Source organism: Catharus ustulatus, chromosome 1 (genome assembly GCF_009819885.2).
Source record: "Catharus ustulatus isolate bCatUst1 chromosome 1, bCatUst1.pri.v2, whole genome shotgun sequence".
NCBI classification, from domain to species: domain Eukaryota; kingdom Metazoa; phylum Chordata; class Aves; order Passeriformes; family Turdidae; genus Catharus; species Catharus ustulatus.
The window spans coordinates 41,852,122-41,878,604 of NC_046221.1; the positions used below are offsets into that span (position 1 = coordinate 41,852,122).

Genomic DNA, 26,483 nt, shown 5'->3' on the forward strand with positions numbered 1-26,483 from the left:
TCACAGCATCTTGGTATGTTTGGCAGAGAGGTGTCTGATAGATGTAGCAAAACTTGCATTTGACGTGATGTAGAAATTCAGAAGTTAGCACATAGTTTACTCTTAGTTTACTGCATGGTAACACTGCAAAATGCAATGTGAAAGAGTGGAGAGCACGGGTATGATGACATGAAGACTAAGGCGGTGTCAGAACTATCAGTTTTGTTTAATGTCCTAGTCAAAGGGTGTGTTGTATCCACATATGAATAGAAAGAGGTGGCTGCTAGTCCTTACATCCACTTTAACTTCATAAAAAGTTGGAAGTGTTGCACTAGTCAAAAATATTGCCACCATTTACAATGTGCACTGTGCTTTGATGATGAAAAAGTATTTATGTTCCATAAATACTGTGTTCTAATTTTTCCACTGTTAGACTTCACATATCAACAATTACAAGAACTAAGAACCGAAAGCAGTTAAACTGAAGAAGTACTAATACTACTAATAACACTTTCCACTTCACTCATGCTTATGTCCAAAAGTATTAAAATCTTTTACAAACAAGAAAAAGGTTACTCTAAAAGTTTGAAAGTAAGATTATCCATACTTAGCCAGAGAAATTAAGGCACAGGAAAAAAAAAAAAAAAAAAAAAAAAAAAAGGTTACACTTTAAAGTATGCTTTAACACTTAAACCTTAAACTTTACTGATCTCAATTTTATATTGCATTAGGCCTTTGGGGTATAAAGGTATTGGACTGACTTACTCAAGGAAAAGAAAATTCTCCCTTGCTTGATAAAATTTCTTGTTTCTCGCAAGACATAGCAAGGAGGGCAAAAGTTTTTGTGGGTTTTTTTGGTTTGGTTTTGATGATGGGTTTTGTTTGTTTTAATCTGATAATTTTCTGCAAAAGTTTTCTGAGAAAAGGTAACTGTGTTGTCCCAGAAGTGGCAGTGGTGGTCTGCCATTGCCAGCCTTAGAGTTATAAATAAGACATTAGGATTATGGGGAGAGGTGATTCTTTTTCTTGGCAGAATCCGTAGTTAAGGTGAAAGAGACACATTTCTAAATCCTGAGTAAAAGCTCACATGCCACAAGACCTTCCAGTTTGCGGTGAATTTACCTTTGCTGGCTGCCAGATGCCCATCCAGAGGCTCTTTTACTCCCCCTCCTCAACAAAATGGATAGAAAATAAGGTGGAAAAGCTTGTGCGTCAAGATAAAGACAGGGTGATCATTAAGAAATTACATTCACAGGCAAAACTAGACTCCACTTGGGAAAAATAACTTTACTACCAATTAAAATAAATTGGCATAGTGAGCAGGAAAGGGAAATTATGATAATACCCACCCCTTCTTCCCCCTGCTTTTTTTCCAGGCTCAGTTACACTCTTCTGTGCCTGAGCTTACTTCTCATCCCTGCTGGAACGGGGGAGATTGGATGTTTTCCCTTTCCTGCTCCTCCTCTGCTCTAGTGTAGGCCACAGTTCCTTCAGGATATCTCCACCTCCTCCAGAGTGGGTTTCTTCATAGATCCTGTCCCACCCTTGCTCCAGGGGGGCTTTCCAGGGGCTAAGGGGAGCCTTCTCACCCTCCTTCTGCTCTTCCCCGAGTGCTCTCATGTAATGCATTACTCTAACTCCATCACTCAAATCTGGAACCTTCTCCAAGGCCTCAAGCTAAAAGCAGTGAGGGTCAGTGTCAGAATCTCCCAGGCTTCTGCGTTCCAACACCCACAAGCATATTTCTCCCTTTTTCCCTCACTCCCAGGCAGCGTTTTGCCCTTTTCAAAACCCATTTTCCCAGAGGCAGCACTGCCTTGGCTGCAGGGCTCAGCTGTGCCCTGAAGTGTGGCTGGCACTGGCTGTGTATGGCAGGGTACAGCCCCAGGCTCCCCTGGCAGGGGCTGCCCTGCGCTGCCAGCACTGGGCACCACTGCCCCCTTCCAGCTCTCCCACTTGGTCTGGGGTCTTTCCCACAGCTGCCTCTTCACTATGCTGAGAAGGCTGCAGAGATATGCTGTATTTTGTTGAGCAGAGAACACCTTGAAATCCAGCCATCGACTTTTGGAGTCCCTGATATCTCATCCTTGCTCCACAACCACCTGAAGGGACCAGGCTGTCCTGGGACTTTGTGGCTGGTGGTGGAGAGATCTCTCTTTTCTGACAAACAAACAATATTTCTTCACAATTTCAAAGCAAATTATCCTATAAGTGTCTCCACTGAGTTTTGTTTTGTTTTGGTATGTGTTTTGGGTTTTTTCTGGAGGTGATCCAGCAGCAAGAGAGCAGCTTTTATAGGTTCAGTCATGGTGGTCCCTGACCTAAGCCGTTCAGGGCAGAAGGGTCTCTTCTCAGGGACCTTTCTCCCATGGCTCCCAGCCACCCTGAGGGGGAGCGGGGTCTGTGGGGTCTCACTTCGTGCCTCTGCATCCTGAGAGATCTGCACAGGGACACCTTGTGCATCCTTGGTGCTCTGAATGCCTCACTGCTCCTAATGCACCCCGTGTGGGGTAAAAGCTGGATGCAGGAATAAAAACAGGGCAGAGGGGCTCAACTCGGTGCCTGGATGTAACACTGCGGCTGAAGTGTGCCTGCAGCATGGGGACAGATCTGGGATGGCATTTTCTGTGGCATGCAAACAAAAGCCAGGCAGCAGTCAGAAGGCTGTCCAGCAACTCAGGCAGGCTGTGCAAAAAACAGGCACATTTTCACTCCCGTTCTCTCAAAAGAGAATAGGTATTTTGTGCATCTGTGTAGTGCCAGTAGCACATCTCTCCTTACTGTACAGGAGCTCACTGCCATTGTGAAAATAATCAGTTAACAATTATCACAGTTGTCAATGCATCTTTACATCCCATCAGCCACAGATACTTTCCACTGGTCCATACAATGAAAACCTATCAGAAATAATAGGAAAAAAAAAAGTTATTATTAGAATAGAATAGCTCAATGGTCATAGAATATTTGATGGGGGATCAGCTTCTCAAAAGGAGTTAATAAGCAGCCACACTTGAATATCTGATGTTTATAAAGGGGAGAAATGCACACAGAAAAGTACATTAGGGCTAAAAATCTACTTGATCTGGCCGAGACAAAACCTAGCCTTCATCTCTTATGTAGAATCAAGTCTACCAGGGCCCAGAAAGAAAGGTTTGTCTTTGAGGAGTGATCTGAAAGATAAGTAATACGTCAAAGGAAAGAAAATGCAGTTTCTGCTCCTTGGGGAAAGAGGGTAAAAGGGGAAAGGGAAAAAAAAAAAGAAAATAAAACCCCCACATTGAAACTCCTTGGGTTTTTTGCTCTGTTTTTGTTGTGGTCTTTTTTTTTTTTTTTTTTTCCCCTAGCTGTAACTATAGCCTCTTTCCTTTGATTTGTCATGATTTAAATTCATAAAAAAAGATTTATTTCAAATAAGCCCCTTTAACTGTAGGGGCAGATATTTTTTTTTCCCTAAAGCCTTTTGTAAGAACAAAGTAACCACTTGTCACACACAGTGACTAATGAGAGTTTAGTGTGGGTTTTAGTGTTCATTCATACGCTTTGTGTTCAGCTAGTTGTAAGTTAAATCTTTAGAAATCACACCGCAGGAATCCTTCTCGTAGGGGTGGGGGCGGGAGGCGAATCTGTCGAGATATTGAGAGCTGGTGAGCGGAAACTGCTCTTTTCAGGCTTCCTAATCGGCAGTGCAGGAAATAAACACATGCAGGAAGTCGTTTGGCCTTTTCTTGAACTTAAAGTTTATACAGCAATTGATAACTGAGGCAAACTTTGTGTACTTAAACTTCTGAAAATTAAATTAAATGAAGAGGGCATGTTCAGCCTATGCCAGCATGGTTTTTACTTTCTGCAACCAGCTCGTCTAAGTACAGTATTAAAAATTGGAAAGAATTACAGCTAGAATGTGTCCTTGAAACCATTTTGTATGTCTTCTCTCTGTCCTCTTTTCCTTACATTTCTCTAATTCTCTCCCAATGAAACTGAGTTGAAGCATTGAAATTAAACTGAAAATCATGTTTATGAAGTTGTTTTCCATGCTTCTACACCAGACTCTGCTCTTTCATTCTTTCCCTGACCTTCTCATTTATCTTGTAAGCACTTCAGGGTAAGGATGGTCTTGGATCATGTGAAACACCTTGTTTGATGGTGGCCCATATTGATATTTAGTTAATGCTGCACATATGATGTATAAAAGTTGTCTTTGCAAGGAGGGTAAAAATAAATGAAGTGTCATTCTTGAGTATGGCTTTTGAAATTGATAGCATCAATTTGCTAAGAGGGACATTTATAAGCATTTCTAAGAAATATTATTTGTGTTCATATTTCTTGAGCTTTCACTGTATAAACAAGGTCACCATAAATTTAATGTTCTAAAAAGAAGTGGTTTAGTTTTATAATAACTGCAATTAGTTGGGGTAAATTTTCATGGGAAATTTAGAACACATTTGCCAATTAAAAGAAAGCAAGCAAAACCCAAATGAAGAGCGGAATATGGAATAAAAAGTACATTTGCATTTCTTTGAAGACCAACCTAAATACCTGCTAAACATGCATCCACTCTGATGCATCTTCTGCTCTTCTGAAAAGTGATACTTTTTTGCTGCCCTAATAAACCACCCCTAACAGTGCAGAAGTTTATTAGGCATACTTTTTATAAAACAAGGACTGGAAGCAGAAAGCTACAATTAAAGTAAAATGAGAGAAGGACAGAAAGAATGCATGTGACTTTCAGATGAAATTATTGAATTTAAAAAATAAAAATTCAAGATTTAGGAATTTTTTTTCTAAGTAATTAGAACATCATGAAATTTTATAGCTTGCTTAGAAGGCTGCATATTTGATATGCAGCTTTGTGATGACTCACCTTAGCTAGCTACTAGATGGGATCTCAAGACTCCAAGAAATAGATCTAAACATTGGCCTCAAACTGCCATTTACTGTAAAATGGCCATAACTGATCAGTTGTTTAATAAATGTCAATATAATAAAAATATATGGAAGTTTCTACAATTAATCTTGGGATTATACCTTCTACACATTTTCAGAACATTCCCTTACTTCTATCACTTATTGATTGTCCATTTGATTTATATCCCAGCCTGAAGTCTAACAGCCATCAGTCTTCCTTTTGGGCATTACAGTGACATAGCTCTTTCACTGATATCTTTGATGGAATCCATTTTTCGCTTTTCCCAGTTCCTTACAGGAAACATCCAAGTTAGTTCCAGACCATGTGGCATTATATGTATGCACAATGATGATTTATAGCTGCATTATTTGTATTCTACCCTAAAAGCTATTTTTACGTTGCATTTCTTTCTTTTTTGATAGTCCAGCTCCACAGTGAGAACGTACCAAAACAGTAAATCAAGAGTGACCATGAGTCCTGGCTTTAGCTCCCAGTGGAATAGCAGCCAACCTGCTTGGAATACATACACCTTTCCAAGAGCAAGCTTGCACTACCAGTCTCATGCTAGCTACACCTACTGTGCTGGACATCCTGCTGTAAGTAATGAAAACCTTTTCTGCAGTTACCTGAATGAGCTCTGTGGTTCCCTGGGAGGTGGAGGCACTCAGGGGCTGGTGGTTCAGCACCCTTTTCCAGCAGTCTTTATGTGCCAGGCCAGTCAGAACAGCTCACATATGCCAACCCTAACTCTAAATTAAAAAATTAGAATTAGTCTTTGACATAAGCAAATGTGAAAGTTTTATGCCTGAGTACAAATACATATATTTTTGTACATTTAGCATTCCTTTTCCTTGCATGAAATTATTGTTGTATGCCCAGGTGCCTGGGTTTTGGTGTCAGAAACATAGTCTGGAAAGCAGTATTGCAGATGGCCTCATTTCTGTTTCTGATGAGCCTGGAAGATGAATGAATTATTCTTTCTATTTCAGACATTTTAAATTGCATGGATTAGTCAGAGAAGGAGAGCATCTCTTCTCATCATTAGATTTGTTTAGACTACTACTTTATCATTAATGTGATCAGTGGTGAACATGCAATCTTGTTGCTAAGCAAAGACTACTGGTCTGTAATTGCATAAACTGGTGGCCAAAAACAATGGGGAAGGTGACTCAGTGTTGTGTGTTTTAATTTGACAGTCATGAAAGGGTCACAACTATAGGCTGATGGTGAGTTTTGGTATTGTTGACTGCTTATAGCAGAGCCCTTTCAGTCATGTAGTTTTGGGTTTTGAAAGATCCCAGGGGACTTAATGGGGGGAAATCTCATTACTGTAAGCAATCTTCCTTTCTTCTCCACTCTACGCTTTGTTGTTTTAATGTTTGGATTTGAACTTGGCTTTGGACATTTGGTTATAGAACTTCTTAAAGGACATAACATCTTAACTTCCTGCTGTGTGTACGTGATGAAGTTTTGCCATGCTATAGTAAACTCCAATAGGGAAATGGGAAAGTGCAGCTTTTGGTACAGAGTGAAAATTGTGCCATGCAGTCTTATTGCAAGATCTTTGTGATTTGATTTAGATTTTCTCTCTTACCTCCCAACAGACTTCTGGCCAGAAGCTTGGATTAGGAGTTGTCTCAAATATTAACATGGTAACTGAAATAAAGAAAAGGAATAAATCTTTGTAAAATCTTACTTTTTTTCTGAAATTATGAGTTCTCAGAATAAATTAAACATCTCTATGGATTCTTCTGTTTGATCACTTCCATTATGGTGTCATTGAAAATTATAAAAACTGTTGTGAAGAAATAAAAAGTATTTGACATCAGAAGGGCACAGTTATTTTCCTTGTTTAGAATGATGGCTCAAAAAGAGTCCCATGACAGCTTAATTTATCTTAAACTGTGGGTATTCAAATCATTAACTGCTCCTTAACTTTGATCATTTAGAATAAACACTATCCCCTCTGTGACTCAAGCTTTGATTCTGCTCAGCAAAAGAGCATACAAGAAGAATGCTGTATTTCCTGGAAGAGAGCTTTAAATTTGAATTGAAATTTCAGTCTTTTCAAGTTACTTCCACAGGTCATCTTTCCTTTTTTTAGACTAAAGTTGAGGATAGCGCCACTAGAATTTTAGTACAATATCTATATGTTGTACATATACAATCTGCACAATATTTGTTTTCATTAGCATCCTAACATGTAGTTACTGGAAATGATACAACCCTCTGGAAGTTGATTTATCAAATTGCTGGAAAGCAGAGATTTTAGAAAGTGCAGAATTGCATAAACCTTTTTGCAGATTGGTCCATTAGTCCTGTCCCTGGGCTCAAACATGTATAAAACTTGGCACATTTCTTGATTCCAGCTCATCTGCAGTGTAACTCAGCAGAGATGGGACAGGTTCCTTAAGCTGGTGGTAAGAATCTGTACCAAGTCAGCTGCCATTGCAGTCCCTACCACTGTGATCACAGACCTTTTCTGTACCTTCCCTACTTCTGTATTCTCTGAGGGTGAGTCCATAAGCAGGGCCTGGGCAAGGCACTCCAGGAAATTCAACTCCTCCCATCTGCATCATCAAAGGAAGTTCAAGCTTCCAAGAAAAAGAGAAAAGCCATAATATTTGGTTGGATATCTGTTTCATTGTATATGATAAAGTTAGAATTAGTCTGGTTCCTGATTCTAATTTGGATTTGTTTAATTTGGGTTCAAACCAACATTTTAATGGTAAATGACAACAATAAAAGCTGGATATGGGGGAGCTTTTTTATTCCTGAATCTTCCCAGTATTACGTGCTCAACTGGAAACCTACTTTACTTCAGAGGATTTTATTTGCCCTCATCTGACACAGGTTCAGCAGAACAAGTTGTAGATTGTAGAGCTGTATGAAGCTGTTTCTGCAAAACCTCCCACATGGAATATGTCTAGAGATCATTGCAGTTCCTTGACACTTTGGAGGCTAACAAACTTACAAGCACTTCGCAGGTTCAAGGCACACAAATGTCAGGGAGTAGGATCTGCCCTTGAAGTACTTAAAGATACTAGTCCCTGAAGACTGCGCCAAGAGAAAAGCTTCAGATTTCTCTACTGTTTGGAGAAAAGCCGAAGGAGACAAAAAAAGATTAATTTTAATTGGGCCAAATGTAACTAAAAAAAAAATAAATTCTCTAATTTTTTTCCTCCTTTTTTAAAAATCTAAATGAAAGAAAAAATATCATACAAAGTATAGTGTTAAGAGACCCTTATGACTCTGGCTGGTCCTGAGTATGTCAGAGACAAAGGTGGGGTTTTTATTTTGTTTTATCAGAGAGCACTCTTGGCATCTCTATTCCATAGTGCTGCAATCATTGATTAAAAGCAGGCTTTCCACCCTAGGAAAGAAAAAAACAGGAAGTTTGTTTAAACAGGGTAATTTTTCAGCTCTTGAGTTATCTAAGGGAAAAACAGACTGCTTATCATCCCAGTCAACAGTGCAATGCACTTTTTGAACAAACAAGAAGGTGCTAATTTCTAGCTATACTGGGAAACAGGATGCCCTGCAGGATCTGTGTATACTAATATAAATGATAATGTGGTAGATGGTCCTTACATAGTAAACGATTTTTGATATTAGGGGCTTGAAATTCTCCTGGCATTCACATTCAGAGGCTTTCAGCCAGAAAAATACACCATGTAGTGCTCAGAACACCTAGAAAACACCTAGTCATCTAACATGCTTTTCTCTTGAACTTTCTTTACACAGGAAGATAAAAAAATAGACAAAGTATTCTGATTTCCCCACCCTGGGTAAGATAGGAACCTTTGAATGATAGTGTCCTTTGAGCACTGACACATCTTCATGGGTAGGCTTCCTTCCCATGCTTTTTCAAAAGTCTCAAAGACTCCCTTCATTCCCCTTTCTCCACATTATGCTGGAAGGATGATAGAATTTCACAGACCTTCAAAAATCATGTCCATTGAATGAATTCTAACAAATGAACTACTTAGACTGTACTGTTGCTTTAAAGAAATACATTTGAAAAGTGAGCAAACAAACACAGATCTCGTCAGCTCTGAGAATTCCAGCTGAACCTGTAAGGAGGTCTTTTACATCTTTCTTGGATATTCATGTAGCAGTCTCAGGTCCCTGCCATGCTCACCTTTGTAAAAGTCAGTCCTTACTTATGGAGGAGTTTGGCCATGTGATACTGTCTGATGAAGCAGATGGAACTGTTACAAAGTGTGTTACCCTGCAGGGTTTGAAGCCTTTGTTGTATGCCCATGGGATGATGAATTTATCTGCGTGTATTAATTTCTCTAAGTGCTTGTATCTCTGTAGCATGTGCAATGTCTTAGAAATCCTCATCTAGATACCCAACCCGGCATATGTAAGGCTTTCAGCTAGAATCTATTCTGCACTCTAACAGGATTTGGTCATGCTCCACTAGATCAGTGACAGCCTTCAAAGCATGATTGGTTAAATCTGTAGAGTTATTATTTGGAGCTCTACACATAATGTTTACAAGCTGTTACATCTGAGATGTCATATATGGATCAGACAATCAGTTTGCCTAGCAGTCTCCATTCCAACAGCCTGTCCCCAGACTTCTTTCTATGGCTTCTTTAAATGCGTGATTGCTTCTGAAATTATGCTGTTAGTTGGAATGTGAAAAGCAGAATTAAAAAAAAGTGTGATGCAGAGCGCTATGAGGCACTACTGGCATTCTCTCACTCACTTCTCCAAGCCCTAGTAGGATCTCAAGTCTTTAATCTTAGAAATCTTAAGACCCAGTAGAAGGAGCTATAGCTCCTTTTACACATTTCCACTGGCAATCCTTGGATAGAAAAGCAGAAAGGGAGCAAGGCTGTCACTGTGGACAAGTCTAATGGAAGGGCTTACTCACTGTCAGCATGACTATGCAGAGTCCATCGGAAAAATTTCCAGTTCCAGGTAGGTAAGCCTCATTGCTGATGACAGAACTGCCGGACTGCAGCATTGCACAGCTGTAATGCTTTATGTAAACTGACTGCTCTGATCATTACCACACAAATTGGATTACCATCTGTAGTGAGCTCTCAGTGATTGACTGTTTTAACAACTTATTTTGTATACATTTATAAAATTAGAAAACCTGCCATTTCTATGGGATTAGATTATACAATGGTTAGGGACCACCTGGGGGTGTGAGATACAATTATCAATTTGTATATATACCTATATATAATGGCTAAATTATTAGTTTTAAGTGTGTGTGTGTGTATATATATATATCTCATCAAGCTTTTGGCTAAAATCTTTGCAGAGTGATGTAGAAAGGTTCTCAGTGCAGGGCTGGAGTTGGTTATCAATCTCTAGTTTTCTGATATGATCCTGTTGTCTGAAATGTAAGCCTCATTAGGGAACAAATTTTTGTAAGTGAAATATTCTACTCAAAATTGGTTCTATAACACTAAAATAAGACTGACAGAAGCAATTTACTGATGTGTACCAAATCCACAAGATAGACCACAAATTATGTGGCCTTACATTAAAATGCAAAAATAATATTTTAAGAAGGATCTTTCTTTAAATTCAGGAAGTATGCAATACACAGCACAGGTGTCCTATTCAGAACAGACTTTTGTTTCTCTAGAAATATAAGTAGAACAGATTGCCAATCACGTTTGGTTGGTGGGTTTTTTTAATACTAAGATCTTTCCAGTGAGTAATTCTGTTGCACCTCTCCTTAGAGAAAGAGACAATGCTAAGAGTGAAATGCTTATTCAGTATAATCCTGTCATCACTAATTTCTGAGATATCTGTTTAAACAGAAGCTGTCACTTTCTGATCTGACTTGAGCCTCCTGCCTGATTCATTTTGTAATGTCACGAACAGTGGATTGTGGATTTGTGGAGTAGAGCTGGTCTGATTAAAGAGGAAGAAACTTCTTTATACACGTACACATCCTTATAATCAGCAATGATGGGAAAGGAAATAAATAGTACAGTAGGCATGAATTGGAAGTGTCTCTCTAAGAACCTCTCAATTATACTTGAAGTTCTGAAGTCTTGGTTTTCTCTGTCCTTAGTGTTAACCCTTTCTTACCCTCATGGCCTTTTCATGTGAGATTCCTCCCTAGGATTCTCTAGCCAGTATTTCATTCTTGCTACTGGCCCTTGTCATTATAATAGCCGCAAATGAATAAGGTGGAAGTGGGTCTAAGAAATGATACACTGTTGAAGGACCATTGAGCAAAATACCTGCCAGATGTCACTTTGGTCACAGTCTTACAGTATATAAAGTGTAAAGGATGTGTTTTGAAAGTTGGTGATAGCCCAGCCTTCCCCCATTAGTTAATCTGGGGAAAGATCAAGCACTGGCTGGAAAGAAGGAGGAAAGAAAGTTCCCAACCAGAAGTAAAAGAGAAGTGTATCACCAGCTATTTTATGTAGTTGCTGACACGTTCCTTTTGAAATTCTGCAAGAACAAGTTAGAGTGTAAAATGAAGAGGCAATCATTAAAGTGGGAATTAAAAGGATGACATCTCCATTGCTAGGTATCAGTTGTTCTATAAGAGAGAAGCTGTGCCAGTTAGGAGAAAAGTAATGAAGGATTGTGGAGAAATAAATATTTTTAACTGAAGAGATGTTGTAGCTATCAGGTGAAATGGGTAGCTTAGTGATCAGCTGCAAATCCATATGCTAACTGCTGACATAAATTATTTATTCTGTTTATCTTTTACCTCCATCTACAGGAACAGAGCCTCAAAAACATGAACTTATTAGGCCGCAAATGTAAAACACATTTTCACTGTGGTTTGGCTTCTTTGGAGAAGAGAGGGTGGAAATTTCAAACCCCCAAACAAATATGTCTCTTAATTAACTTTTCTCACCATCTGTGCTTACTTATAGCTGAGGCAAGCAGTACCAGTGACTTGTGAGATTGCGTTCAATGCTGCCTCTTTAGGCCAGATTTTCAAAGCAGCAATCACATGCAGTTAATTCTGATCAGATCAGCTTATCAGCTCAGTTCATTGTAGTGCTTTCATAATAATTCATGTGTGACAGCCCATTAAAACTTGGCCAAGTCTTAAAAAAAAAAACAAAACCAAAAAATCACAAAATCCACCAATGTGTTTTACATTCAGCTTTTGAGTTATCCAGCATATTTGCTTTGTGTATTAAGCTTTGAAATGGAACTTTAGTGAAGGGTTGTAGGGAAAAGTCACCAGCAATATAGAACTCTAGCCAAAGTAGTTTACTGTATTTTACCTCAAAGAGTAGTTTTAATCCAAAATGTGTACATGGTGCTGTAATAGTTGTGTTCAATGCTGCCTGTGGCTCTGCTTGGCTCCTGCAAAGGGACAGTGCTGTGGATTCTGCTCACAAGATGTGTGGAGTGTGTGAAAGGCCACTGCTGATGGGTGGTTCAGGTTGGCCAAGTGAGTTTTTCCTTTCTGGATACTTTTGATGGATGGCAATTGCAATTTGAAGTTGAATGCCCTGCTCCAAAAGCAGTGCCTCTCACGGGGGAGGGAGAGCACTGGTAACACAAAACCCTTCAACTGACTCCCAACAAATATTTTTCAGAAAGTCTGGAGAAATGGAGAAGTTCCACGTAAGTGAGTTTAGAGATGTTTGGTTTCAAAATTCTGACTTTTATGTATAAATGTTGTTTTAATGTTATTTTTTCCAGTATCCACTACTCATTTGCACATCACACAAATTATGCTTTGTCATTGTTTCTCTTAATATTAACAGATTAAATTAAGAATTTTGTAGATTAATGTTTGTTGATGCCTTTTATTGATTTGTTTGCTGCATGTTATTTAGCAGGAAAACAAATCAAATTTTCTGCAAAAAACACAGGACTTTTTTTTTCTCAGCAATTAATGCTAGTAAAATTGGGGGGAAATCCCTTGTATATAACTAGTGCCCTTATTTTCAAGAAAGATTTCTTCATGGGAAGTATAATTGAGACTTTTGAAATTACCAAAGTACCTATACAGATATATCAACATTTTATTGTAAAATAGCTACTGCTGGAAAGTTTCTCATCACCTTCAAATGCTAATAAATTCAACCATTTTGGAGACGGGAACTTTTTGTTTACAAACAGACACTATGGGAATTTTCTTGTTGATTCTACATTTTTTATTCTTGTGTACTGAAGTGGAAGAAGACACAGAAAGATGGTATTTTTAATTGACTTTAAAACCCAAAACCAGATGCTGCTTTTTTCCTTTTTTTTTTTTTAAGAGAAGAAAATTCCCTAAATTTAGACTGTAAAATAGACTCGTAGGAGGCAGTAAATACAGATCTTAGTAAATGTCTATAATTTACAGCTACACATATATATCTACCTATACATATCTGTATATGCATTTCTGTCTGTATTCATGAATGTGTGTCTATATATATGTATGTACATGACCCAGTGTTTGTTTTGGTTTTCTGTTTTAATTTAGCAAATAGGAGGTGTATGGTTCTAATTTAGCTTCTCCATCTCATTTTCAGTAAGCCAGACAGGTTGTCTTTAGGATTTGTTAGTTAAGGTGATGAGTTCCTTCAGGCTCCAGAGAAAATCCTGGTATTAGAGCTTGACAGTAGATGCTACAAACTGCCAACCTGTCACATGTTTAGGAGACACCTGACACTTTTTGAAAGATTGATTATTGCAAAAGGCCAGCAACTGTGTTGCTTTCATTTTAAATAATTAACACGCTCAGGCAACTTCTTGTATTGCATCCTCCAGGGTGAAGAGTTTTGGACTAGTCTGAGCAAATACTACTTCAAATAATTTTCCTGATGAACTATTTCTCTTCTCTCTTGATTTTAATTGGGCCTATTGATTTAATATAAACTCACCCAATTCAGTAAAAGCATAAGGGACGAAATTTTCCTTTTGCACTTAGACCTATCTCCTTGCCTTGAGGATTTATTTACACCAGGGATGCTATTCAACAGTACTGTCAACAGTGACTTCTGTTTACAAAGGGACATGGAAGAAATGCATGTCTGTGGGAAATATTGATTTGTCAAAATTGAAATGTTTCTTTTGATGACATTTCAGGTTTTTTTACCCTTGACAAATTTCAAGTGTTGCTTTACTGTAAACCCAAATGCTGACCAAAGGTCATTTGTCCCTTGCTGATTCTGACATATGTTCCACCAGTGATTTAAACACTGTTGAGAACACATGATCTAAAAGAGATCAAAATCCTAGAGTTCCTTGCATGGCCATGCTTAATTTCTTAAGCAATCTAAATTTTCATCTTTGTCACCTTTGTTGAAGTGTTTGCTCTTGCTTTTATTAGCTAGTTTTCTTCCAAAAGACACAGATGAGAGACATTGTGATCTGTGTGGCTGTCTTGGGCAAGTTTTTAATTAATTTCTCCACTTTTGTCCAGTTTTAAGGTTTCTGTGGGAGAACTTTATTTTGAGGAGGCTGAAGGTGTGGTGTGGAAGGCATCACTCTTGAGGGAGGGAGCTGGAATTTTTGAGAGGAAAACCAGATGTCCACAAAATAAATGGCTTTATTTATTTCTGAAATCCAGGGAGCAACTCATCACAGTGCTGTGTTGACTTTTTCCATGATACAGACTCTATTGACCTCAGATTTGTATCAAAAATACTGTGAAAGAAAGTTCCTATCCCAAGGCAGGTAACTAGATGGGACAGAAAATAGGAAGGGGAACAGTGACACTGAAAGGGATCCTACCCAAGTTCCTGCAGCTGTTGGAGGAAAAGAATGGCAGTAAGCTTTGGTTTTTATTCATTCCAAGTTGGTACCTTACCTGTCAAACCAGCTCTTTTTTGTAATTTTTCCAAGTATATAACTAGGTAGTGTTTGCTTTTATTCTAAAACCTATAACTATAAGGTGATTGAGGTGTTTTAGTGAAGCCCAAAGGTTCCAGCTGAAAGCAGGTATGGTTAGTTGTGTTCTTTGCTTTCCACCAGTGTCTCTCTTCTATGCTGTATCAGGTTCTCATTAAGGATGTCAAATACAGATATTGGTGCTTTTGGGAAAAGAGACTTGCTTTCTACAAGGGCATCTCCCCTCAAGGCATCACTCCTTTGTTTAATTTTTTTTCTGCTTTCATTTTATTTGGGGGCTGTCAATATTTTAATATAGTTTTCTATGGCATTTATCTTTCTAGCTGTAAAATGGACTGCCTGGATTTTGCCAAATAGACTGACTACCTTTAGGTTTCACAAGGAGCTGAATATTTTTCCATTTATGTACAAATACCGCTCTTCCTTGGGTATACAGTCAGCTTCAATACAAGAGAAAGAATTGTAAGGTTCTGGAAATATTAAAAAGGTCTTTGCAGAGACTCTCTACAGTATTTTCACCTTTCATGCTTTTTTCTCGTCTTTTTGAGCGTTAGCCCTCTGGCATGGTCAGGTGCTAGGAATTTCCTGGCACCAAGGCAAATGCTCTATTGAAGTTCTGTCCTTCTGCCCTGGTGACCTGTCCCTGGATGCCTGCCAGCATGGCTTGCTCTGCTGAAACCAGAGCTGCAGCAAATCTCTCTGCCAGCTGCTTGGAGTCAGCAAGAGCAAAACTCAGCCTTTATGTTCAGCATGGTCACAAAATTTTTATGGTTGGACTCTGTCTTAAAGGTCTTTCCCAGCCTAAATGATGCCACAAATCTGTGACAGAGTGTCAAGGTTGTGACGAATTCCAGCATCTTCACTCTGCCTTGTGCTAGTTTCTTCTACTGCATCTCTGTGTGGTCTTGGAAAAGCCATGTGGTTTTATTTGTTCCCTCATCCTACTTTATTTCTTTGTTTGTATCCTGTAAATGAGAACATTTGCTCACAAACACTTAGATATGTTGGTGAGCTTTTTTCTTTCCATTTTTTTTTTAACTTTCTGTATTGTCAATGATTTATTTGAAAAGTAGGATCTTTTAAACTTCTAGAAAGCACCTCAATTTTTGCTTTGTTATCAGGGCAGTCTCTCTTTGAAGACTTCATTTTCTTCAGAAGCTGTGCTTGTAGAAATCCTCATATTGTATACAGCTGGGTGAAAGGTTGGATTGAGTTGTTTTCCTGCCAAACTATAAAGTGATTTTCTTTTTAAATCTTTCTTTCCATTTGGCTGCTACTTAATGTCTTTTGTCTGCTTAAGGAGGACAGGTGCAATTATTCACCTCTGAGTCCTGGGAAAGAAATAGTAATTCAGTATGGTCTCTTAGAAAGGAATGTAATTCACTGCCCCACATACGGTACATTATGCAAGACAAACAGAACTGTGAAAGCTGTAGCATTATAAAGGAGAGCATATGATGAACAATGGCTGATACCAAGTCAAGCTGTTTATCTTAATATTTTGTTTGGGAGTTGGAAAGTAAAATAATTCATTATATATTGAAGCTTGATACCATTTCCTTTTCAGTCTTTTTTAAATCTCTTGTCATTGCTATGTGAGGAAAAGGATGTGTTAGTATTCTTCACCTAGTTCATTGGGATGTAGATTCTATCGTGGTAGTAGATACATCATTAATTAGATAATTTAATATTTTTTCTTTCATTGTGATGAAAATGGGTACCAAGATCTCAGAAGTGTAGCTCAGAATCTATTTCTGAAGAGTTAAAGTTCTCACCCTTTCCTTAAAGAGCAAATCTGTCTGCCACTGAGTTAAGATACTCAGGCCACATAGGGGTTTCAGCCCAGAGTGAATACATTCAATAGATAATTATAACTTCACGACAAAAGAATTCTGCTTACAGAACAAAATTCTGCATTGGATAAACATGCATTTTCTAGCTGTGGTCATGTAGAACTGCAGAGCAGCTTTGTCCCATCATACTTGTTACATGTGAATGATACAAAATGAACAGATTTATTTTAAAGATATTTATTTCAAATTAAAAAAGAAACAAAACCAAAATTCCCACCACTGGGGCAAATAAGTTAGGTTACTGCTTGTGTGTATCATACTGAAGTTTTTTCATTTCAGTCCCTATTTTTACTTGCTGATAAGTTTATGACACTTGTACCTTTCCAGAGAAATGTATGAGGTCTGGTGTGATGCTAATGGGATGCTGCTGTGTAATTTTGAACAGAGTCCTTTTTGCTCCTCATAGTCAAAAATGTCAGATGCACTTATCAAATCTTTTCCTTCTGTGAAAAGCAAGACAATGATCTATGGAACAGATACCACTCTCTTCTGGCAGTTAAATGTTCATGCTTCCCCACTTCCGCGCAGAGATACAAACTTGATGCTTTCCAGTAGAGGGTGTCTGAAGCAGAAGTTTGGTAATTTTGACTTTACTGAAACATAAAATGAAGTAATTCTGTGATTCTCTGCCATGGCTTTTTTTGGTCCCCTTCCACCCCTGCTCTGTAACTCTTCCCACCCTCCCTTGTTCCCTTGTTTGGTTTTTTGTTTTTTTTTTTTTAAAAAAAAAAGAGAAGTTAATTCAGGGTAAAAGGGGCAATAGAAGGAGGACGAGCATTCAATTTGTTATTCTTACAGCCAAGTATCATACAACAGACAAACTGACTATGGAAGCTGTATCTGCTTAGGATAAGATGTACAATTCCCTTCAGAGAAAATACAGGCTGCTGTGTAGATGTAAAAAAATTCTCAGAATTTTGTAATAAAAGGCTGTCCTGCTGTTCCAGGACTGAGTGTACCACATAGCACTTAGCACTTCTTTTTGATCAAAACTTTGAACAACAACAACAACAAAATCACGTAGCATTAATAAAAGAAAACTAAGCATGTTAGTGCTTTTGTGATGGCTTCAAGTTATATGGCTTCACAAATAACTGCTCTTTAAAGGGCAACCAGCATTGAAATCTTGTTAACTGACTAAAAATAAATTAAATTATTTGAATGACTACATCCAATTTTGATATTTTATGGTAAGATGTTCCATGTGAATAAACACCTTTTTCCAGTCTTGTTAACATCATAAGGGGTGTCTGTGTTGGTGGTGGCCCCTCTGAATAGAGTAACTGGCATGGTTGAAAATATTTTTCCTTATTTAAGACCACAGAAAAGGGGTGGTGGTGGGGAAGTATAAAGATTCTTTTCCTCTGTAAAAGGAAGAATAAACCCACACAGAAAGAAAAATGCCAATCAAATTATGTTTTGGGGAAAACTGCTAAACTGTCTGTAAACAACATGTCAAATACAAAGAAGGAGGGAAAAAACCTAAATATAATCTCTTTCAGCAAAAGTGAACTTACATTGTTAGCTATAACATTCTTAAGTACTTTTCCATATTTAAATTTGTCCTAAAAACCCCTGCCCCTTGTTTGCCAAAACTGTCCAAGAAAACCCAAGACCCAACAGAGATGCCATTCCCACTCAATGAATGCTTTTTAAACCAACCCTATATATTTTTAGCAGTCATATGTCTGGAAGAATAAAACCATCTACTTTTACTACATCCAAAATGAAAATACTTCATTCTGTTTTAAATGATGGTGAATAAAATGGAATTGAAAAGCAGATGTAAACAAGGCTAGTGATCACAAAGTATTAGTTGCTGGTCCAAACAGGGAACTGGAGGAGAAACTTTAGAGTAATTCTGTGCAAATTACATATCGTAAGGAGAAACTTTTTTTCTTGCTTTATATAATTCTTAAACTTCATGAGGAAGGGAAGATTTCTTCAATGAAATCTCTAACTACAGTGATGGCGTTGGTATCAGCAGATCTGCAGCTGAGTGTGAGACTCCTTGCTGATATATTGGACAGTTATAATGCAGATTCCAGCCTCTATTGCTGTGCAGAATGTCTCCCACAGATATTTCCCTTTTGCTTTTCCAACAATAGACACTTTCAGTTTCTGTCTAGAGAATACAATCTGCCAAACTCTCACATGATCAGAGGTGACAAGGTCCCATTTGCCTCAACCAAGGCATTCCTGTTTGCATTCACTGATGATCAAACGTAGATGGAAGGTGTTTCATACCAAGATGGACCTCTTTGTTTTTGTGTCTTTATTACCTATTGTATCAATACACTAAAACAAACCTGGTTCAGGTGGCTCTAAAGCGGCAAAATGGCTCTGAGGTTTGCCCGGACCTTGCTGCTTTGACCACAGGTATGTACATTGTTCTTTTCTGACCTCATCTGGCTTTTCTTGAGATGATGGGAGAGAGGAAAATACCTTTTCCACGTTAGGCAAAGAGATGTTTTGTTTTGCTTCCCACTGTTTTCTTTGCTATACTTTGTTCTCTCACAGGTGAAAGAATCTGCTGCCTACCTGTGGGGATTTTAAGAAAATAATCCTTTAATATAGAAGTGTTTATGTTCTCATTAAGAGGTGAACATAACATTGATTTCCTGTACCCTCACCCAAAATCTAATTGCAAACTGTAGTGACTGGAGATAAGTCTGCCCACCAGATTTAGTGCTGTTTTACTGGTTTAATTAGGCTTTAGGTTTAAGGTGTTTCATGAGAAGAAAAGAGCTTCTCAGTAGTTGGGTTAAAAAGGCAGAGAGAAACAACAGCTGTAAGGGCACTTTCCCATGTACTTGAGCATGATTAAATGTAGCAGGGGGTTCTTCCTTCACTGAGTAAATTACCTTTGTCCCACGTGTATATTGATATAAACTTTAAACATTTGCCTTTGCAATATGTCTCAGGCTGCTTCTCTTGCTGCTCAGGGTCAAGAGAGAAATTCATGAATGCTGACAGGAAATCTAAGTATAAGGAATAGGTGTACAATTTCTCAGATAAACAGAAGATTCAGATTGTCATATTCCTTCTGTGTTTACTTTTAAAAAATACAGCAAATAATGAAACCTTTTCACCAGATTTATATTAGTGATTTAGATGCCACGTCATTTCTCTAGTGTCATACATAAAAAAATTCTTGAAAAATATGCTTCCCTATACAGATTGTATAATCCTGCTCTGGTGATTCAGGAAAAAAAAAAGACTGGTTTGGGTTATTTGTAACTATTTTAGAAGACAAAAGATCTGAGTTTTCAAGAAACTCTACCTAACACTGCCAGATGCTATTCAAGTGATAGTTGCATCAAGGTGTCACAGGATTTTAACAAGAGGTGTGTGTTTTTTTCTTTCAGTGAAGGAATATGAGATCAGTTCATAAGCTTTTCATTTTCTCCCCTAACTGTCCCATCTCTATTCATCTTAAAATATTTTTCTACTCTGTAGCATTATGAGAGATTTAAGACCCCAGCTAAAGCCTAAGACATAAATAAATTAATACATGATCTACTTAATCCAAATGTAATTTGTTAAAATTTGTTCAAAATCTTGTCCAATAGGCTAACATATATTTTAAAATTCTCTAATCGTATGCCCTCTATCTAGAATTACTTTAAACTATTTGGGACTGCTAAACGTTGGGCATTTATTAAATAGAGTATCAATATATTTATATACTTTATATACTTTCTAACATTGAAACAGATACAAAGTTTCCTTGGTTTAATATCAAGATGATGTAAATTTGTGATGTGCTTTTCAGCCAAGCTGAAGATCTTTTCTTGGACCCTGTTTTCATAAAAACATGAATAACAGTTCTAAAGAAAATATAATGGTTCAAACATTTAGACAATAAAGCCTTTAGACACTAAAATGATATCAAATAATCTGTAACACAACACCTCTGGGTGTATCCATTCAGCCTATGCTTTAGTAACTGTGCTTCCCAGACTTCACAGGATCACAGGATGGGTCAGGTTGGAAGTGACTGCAGTGGGGTCACCTGCTCCAACCTCCCTGCTCAAGCAGGGCCATCCCAGAGCACACGGCGCAGGATTGTGTTCAGGGGGTTCTTGAATATCCCCAGTGAGGGACACTCCACAACCCTGGGCTTCTCCATGGAAGCAAAAGCAAGGTGGCATTTAGACCTGTGAGGCTGTGCCATGTGGTGACAATTCACCCTACAGAAATCACCAACAATCAGGAACTCCTGGCATGGCTCTCATGCCACCACCAATCTACATTGGGGCCTGAAATATCTTAAATTATCTTTACTCAACAGCAAGTTTTTTATCTCCGTTTCTGACTGAGAAGTATTTCAATGAATATCCTTGTTCATTAACTACACACTAGTTCTAAGAATTTGTTCCATTTAGTCACTCTTTAAGCATGCTATTTCTAGCTCGTGCTTTGAATGCACTACTTGATAATGATGGTGAGCAAATAACTTCAGTTATATCACTAATAATCATCTTAACCAATCTATTGTGCAGCTGAACAGATCGAGTTAATGCAGAAAGCAGAGGGTTTTAGAAGCAGTTTCCCTATCAGAAAAGTACAACACCAATGTACATTGATTCAGATTTATAAAAAAAAAAGAGGCAAATTGCCGATCTGAACAGAAATATATGCCAGTCAGAATCAATATTGGCCTCAATGAGATTTATTTTGTTGGAGAAAAGGATCTAATATTCAGGAAACGCTTGGGCTCTGGTAGTTGTTGGGTATTGTTTATTCAGGCAGTTGAATTACTGGGCTGATGCAAGGAAGGTTTATTAGCCCTGCCTTGGGCATCAAACTATTAGATTTCATGTAATTTCAGCAGGCTTCTTGGAAATATTTTACACCTTCACGAGTAAATTTGAAATTTTGGGCACTGGGAGACTACAAGAGCATTGTATTTTTCATACAATTTTCCAAATAGTGCTTAGTTCCTTGAGACCATAATGTTTTTATTATGATAACTATTATTTTCCCTCTGTACTGTTGGTGCTCATTTTCTTTTTAAGGAGAATATAAGAATATAAGACTGTTGATATGAGGTACTGCATAACTATGTTAAAAATAAAAAGGGGAGGGAATGGCAAAGAGCTGCCTCAGACAGATGAAAAATGCCCAGTATGTCAAGGAAAATATATTCCCCAGTGTCATTTCATGCTCTGCAGGGGTCTGTTTTCTTGAGTCCAGTGCAAATGCATAATCTCAAGAAAACCATTTTCTGCTTAGTGTGGAAAAGAAGAATAAAGCAATTTTTTATTCTACTTTTATACAATCTTGTCAAAAGAGAGCGGTGGATGAAGAATTGCAATCTTTAGAGATGCCATCAGGACTCCCTAAACAGAAACCTTTTCAACCCCAGTCTGAAATCATGTCAAATTTCACAAATTAAGCAAGACTGGATTCTGCTTTGGACACCTGCAAGGAAAACCCATGACACAATAGGAACTAACGTGAACAATTCCTTAAGGAGAACTCTTTATTTCCTCTGAGTGAACAGTGATGAGATGAATATGGAGAAAATATTCAAGCCCTCCCTTTGATTCCCTGGAAGAGGCTCTCTACCAACCCTTTCACCCCACCAAAATTAACGCTTGCTCTGACCTATTTTCATATTTTTTAGTCCTTGTGTTCTGTGCCAGAGAGCAGACATAGAGCAACACTAAGAGTTCATGCACCCGCCTGCAAAGAGATGGAATGTGATGCAAGAACAAGCTAAGACAGGAGAATTGATCTCTTCAATATCCCAGTGGCAAGCACATAGTGTTCAGCTCCTAAATGAGTCTAAACAAAAGGTCCTGTGCCCTTTAAAATGTCGTGGGGTTATCCTTCCTTGCCTACAGCTCCCGCCCTGGAGGACCACAGGTCTCCTGTCGGTTTTGTGTGATACCTGCCAGGTCTCTGTGGTTGCTGGGGGTACTCCAGGGCATCTCAAATGGCACTAGGCAGCTATAATTAGGCAACTTGATCAAGCCCTTAGTTCCTAGGACTGCTTTGCCAAATATCTAATTTTAGCTGTCAGTGATGCCATGAGTGGACATTTCAGATGCTGCAGAAAATGCGAATTGTCACCATATGACTCACCGAATCTGCCAACTCAAATGAAGTGCTCAGCAAAGCATGAAAAATCCAAAGACCAGAACCTGCAAATGGGAATGTACCCCTGCAAATGAACTTATTTTTGGCTAGTCACTTTGCTTGCATTGGATTTTGTGTATCGAATGGGAGACTGATGTGCAGTAGTAAAAGTAAATGAGCCCAAGGAGACAAGAAAAACCCCCAAATCCCAAGAACAACAAAGAGCCTGCCTGAGATTAATTACTGTAGACATAAACATCACTGAATATTTTGGTAAATCCTAAAAGGACTCCAAATCTCACTAAATAAAATCTTACAAATGATTCACTTTTATTATAGGTCAATATAAATCTAAAAGTTGGGAGAAAAAAATTCTTCAGCTTGGTAGTATTTTAATAAATAAAGTCTATATAAAATTGTAACATAACAATGACTTTCCTCCAGTACTGCATGATAGTAAACTAACTTTCCAGGATGGGTGGGGATTGAGGTAGTCACACTATTCATTTTAAGAAGCTGTCTTGATACTACTCTGCTACATCACTTCCATTATGCACAAGTAATAATGTTTGGAATATTTCTCAATGAGGTTAGAAAATTCACCTTTCACGTCTGTATCTGCTCTTAAATTACACGAATGTAAAAATAACAGTGTTCCTGCAACTGGTAAAGACAAATGCATAGTCTCTAAGAAATGGTATCTAAGAAAAATCTTCATGCTTTCCTATTGATGCAACAGTTAAAATATTTTCATGCTATACTCCATCCCCATATGGTTTTCTTCCGTGTTGTTTTCTCAGTTGATGGAGGGAAATTCCCTAGACACATTATAGATAATTGTTTGTATGGTTGCTGTTGCTTACATTTGTTCTGTCAGTTGTGGATAGTTCTTATTTCCAACTATTTTGTCAGAAGTGTTCGGAATGCTTAAAATGCTGGAATAAAGTATATTTAATACAACCACCCACTTACAGAGCTGTGCAAAGCTGGAATTCATCCCTCAACTCTTCTCTCAGCACCTAGCTCTGTCTCATGGAAATACCTTTGCTGTTTTCTTTTACTTACTTCAACAGTTTTTGGGTTTGTTGGGGGGTTTTTTTGGTAATTTTTAGAAATTATTTTGATAGCTGCTGAAGATACATGTTCACCACTGCTTTTGTCTGAAAATTGCTTTTGTCTCCTTTGAGGCAACACAGGCTGTTGAAAGAAGCCCAGGCTCTAGACCCAGGAAATGTAATGTTCCCCTGCACTTTGGATGATGATATTGTTCAGATTAGTTAATAAAAGGATTCTGTAGCATCCTACAAGTGTTAGCAGTTAACCACACTGTTTCAGTGGGGGAACATTTCCTTTACAGTTTAGGAGAACAAAGGTGGAATGAAATTAGATGTAGGAGCATTACTTGGACTGGCACTCGTATTTCTTCTTAGCTACCACCTTGCTAGCTGGATCAGAAGATATTACGCACCCTTTTTTTTCGGTAGCATCTTACCCCCTCAGCAGAATGATGCAGTAATACTTGCCATTGGCCTTCCTGATGTTTTGAAACTATTGTCAGTTCTAAGACAGCATTAAATCCCCGTGCATAGAGATGATTGCCTGAGGTAAAGATGAGGGTGGCTCCCCCACATGAATCACCCTGCAGCATTCGGGTTATTTTCCCCCCAACATCTTTGATCTCTCACTTCAAAAGTCAAAGCACAAAGTCCAAAATCAATCTGACCTGGTCAGTGGAGTATTTTTTCCACAGACCTGTGGAAGCCTCCTCTAGTTTGATTTATGACTAAAATAAGTTACATAGGGGTTTTGTTTTATTCCTTTGTTTGTTTTTTAATTCCAAAAGACTGATGTTGGGCATATTAGAGGTGACACGAGGGTGAGTGCTTCTTAAGTATATGCTCTGCAAAGATCTATTCAAAACATTAATCTTTTAAAAACCCAGGTATCCTGTCTTGTAATAAAATAAGATGCCAAATCTCATCAGGAAAGTTCTTTTATTTATACTTTCTTCGTTTGCTGAAAAATTACTTGGGGAAAACTTCCTGAAAGTCAAACCAAAAGCAATAGATTGTGCTTGTAAGAAATCATAAAGTTCATTATGTACACAACGATGTGGCAGAGGAGGAGAGCTGAATTTTTAGTAGCACTGGATGAAAATTAAAGTAATCCTGGGTAAGTAATATGTTGCAAAGTGATAGTTCAGTATGTTTGAAGCTCATCTGAATTCAGCACTGATGATAAGTGAGATCTTAACAGAACATTTTAGAGTTTCCTTTCAAGTCTGTAGGAGAGAAAGATTTTTATTTTATACTGGCATAAAACAAACAAAAAAGAGTTTTTTCCTTTTTTTTTCTAGGATGAATTTAGAATACTTGTCCAGTTTTATGTCCCATAATAACCCTTTGCTGGGGAAATAGTCTGTCAATTATTCCTATTTTTCAATTAAAACTTCTAGATTCTGCTTTTAACACAAAGAAGGTGAGAAGTGAAACTAATTTCCCAAGTGATTTTGTTTTTCCTCATAATGAGAAATGCAATTTGTAATGTTTCAGATGATGTAGAAATCAGCTGCAGATTCAAACATCAAATTTCCATTTTCTGTTAATATGACAGTTCATTCTAGTTGAAGAGATAGCTTTCCCTGTATATGTGGACATCCTGCCATACAAGAAAGAGAACCTGTACTTGGGAGGGTGATGGGTTTTTTGTTTTAGTTTTTTAAAATTACTTATAAGGAGCTGTAGTCATCTATCAGGGTTAATTTCAGGGTACAGAGGGAGAAGTCCTTTCTATTTGAGCTCTATTTGCTGTAAATAAGCAGCAAACTGAGAGAGCTACATAAGCCACCCACAAGTACAATTGTAGTTTCACATCTAAGTAAACATGTAAAGGAAATAGCCCTGAGAATTTGATGCCATGAGAAATTTAAGGTCTTTCTAAATGTTTCTGACAGTGGTTTACCATCCTAAAACCAGCAAATTATCTTCCTGAATTTCTAATATTCATAGGAAAAAAAAGTGAAGAATTTTTATTTTGTGAAGGAGAGTCCAAAAAAGTAACCTGAGTTTTCCCTACTTTTCACTAGTAATGCCATGAAAGAGTAACAATTTTAACCAGCTTTTAAAATAATGGTCTCTAATATAACTCCCCAATTATGTACATTAGCATTTTATCTACCCTGCACTTTGATGCAAGTAGAATGCATCTGCCAGTTTATGCTTCAGACTTTTTCTTTCCATTTTGAGGTAATTTCCCACTATGTTCTTCAAAGTGCAGAGCTCAAGGAGTGTAGATTTGGCTTGGGTAATCTGGACAGCATTGGAAGTTTCTGCCAGTGAAGGGAAAGGAACAGCTCCTTAGCTGATGTGGTGGCTTTGTCTATCATTCTCTGTGCTTGGATTCCCCAGTTCTCTCCAAAAGTTTGAGGTTAGTAAAGAAGATTGGGGATGTACCTCAAAATATTACCTCAAAGATAGCCTGCTTATCTGGTGAGAAATTACTCTAAGACTGCTGTTTAGTTTGTTTTCATAAATTCAGAGCCAGAGGCCTCAGTGCTCTTGCCAGGCTGAAGCAGAAAAAGAGCAAGAGTGATGCAGGGCACTAGGAAATGTTGGGCTGGCAGCAAAGGCAGCATGCAGGCAGGACAAGAGGAATAATGCAAAGAAGCCATGCAAGGTGTTTGTTTGTGGAGGTTATAGGCAACTTGTGACACAGGAAAGTAAAATGAGCAAAACTAAGATCTGTCTTACCCAGTTATCTCTTCTCACCAATGGCAATACAGCTGTCTTAAGACATGGTATGGAACAAGGCAAACTTTCAGGGCTGGACACTGCTGCTCTCCCAGCCTCCAAGAACTTGTA

At 38.0% G+C, this 26,483-nt stretch overlaps 1 protein-coding gene across 8 annotated transcripts in view; it reads left to right on the forward strand.

The window, feature by feature from the left end:
- The window catches only part of RBMS3 (RNA binding motif single stranded interacting protein 3), a 721,470-nt gene that overhangs the window by 219,341 nt on the left and 475,646 nt on the right, over window positions 1-26,483 (forward strand). For 7 of the 8 annotated variants that reach the window (XM_033057439.2, XM_033057463.2, XM_033057428.2 and 4 more), the window contains one exon: window positions 5,308-5,481. The exons of the other annotated variant lie outside the window; for it this stretch is intronic. In XM_033057439.2, the coding sequence (XP_032913330.1) occupies window positions 5,308-5,481 (174 nt within the window). The remainder of the gene's footprint in view (window positions 1-5,307; window positions 5,482-26,483) is intronic. 8 annotated transcript variants of the gene reach the window in all.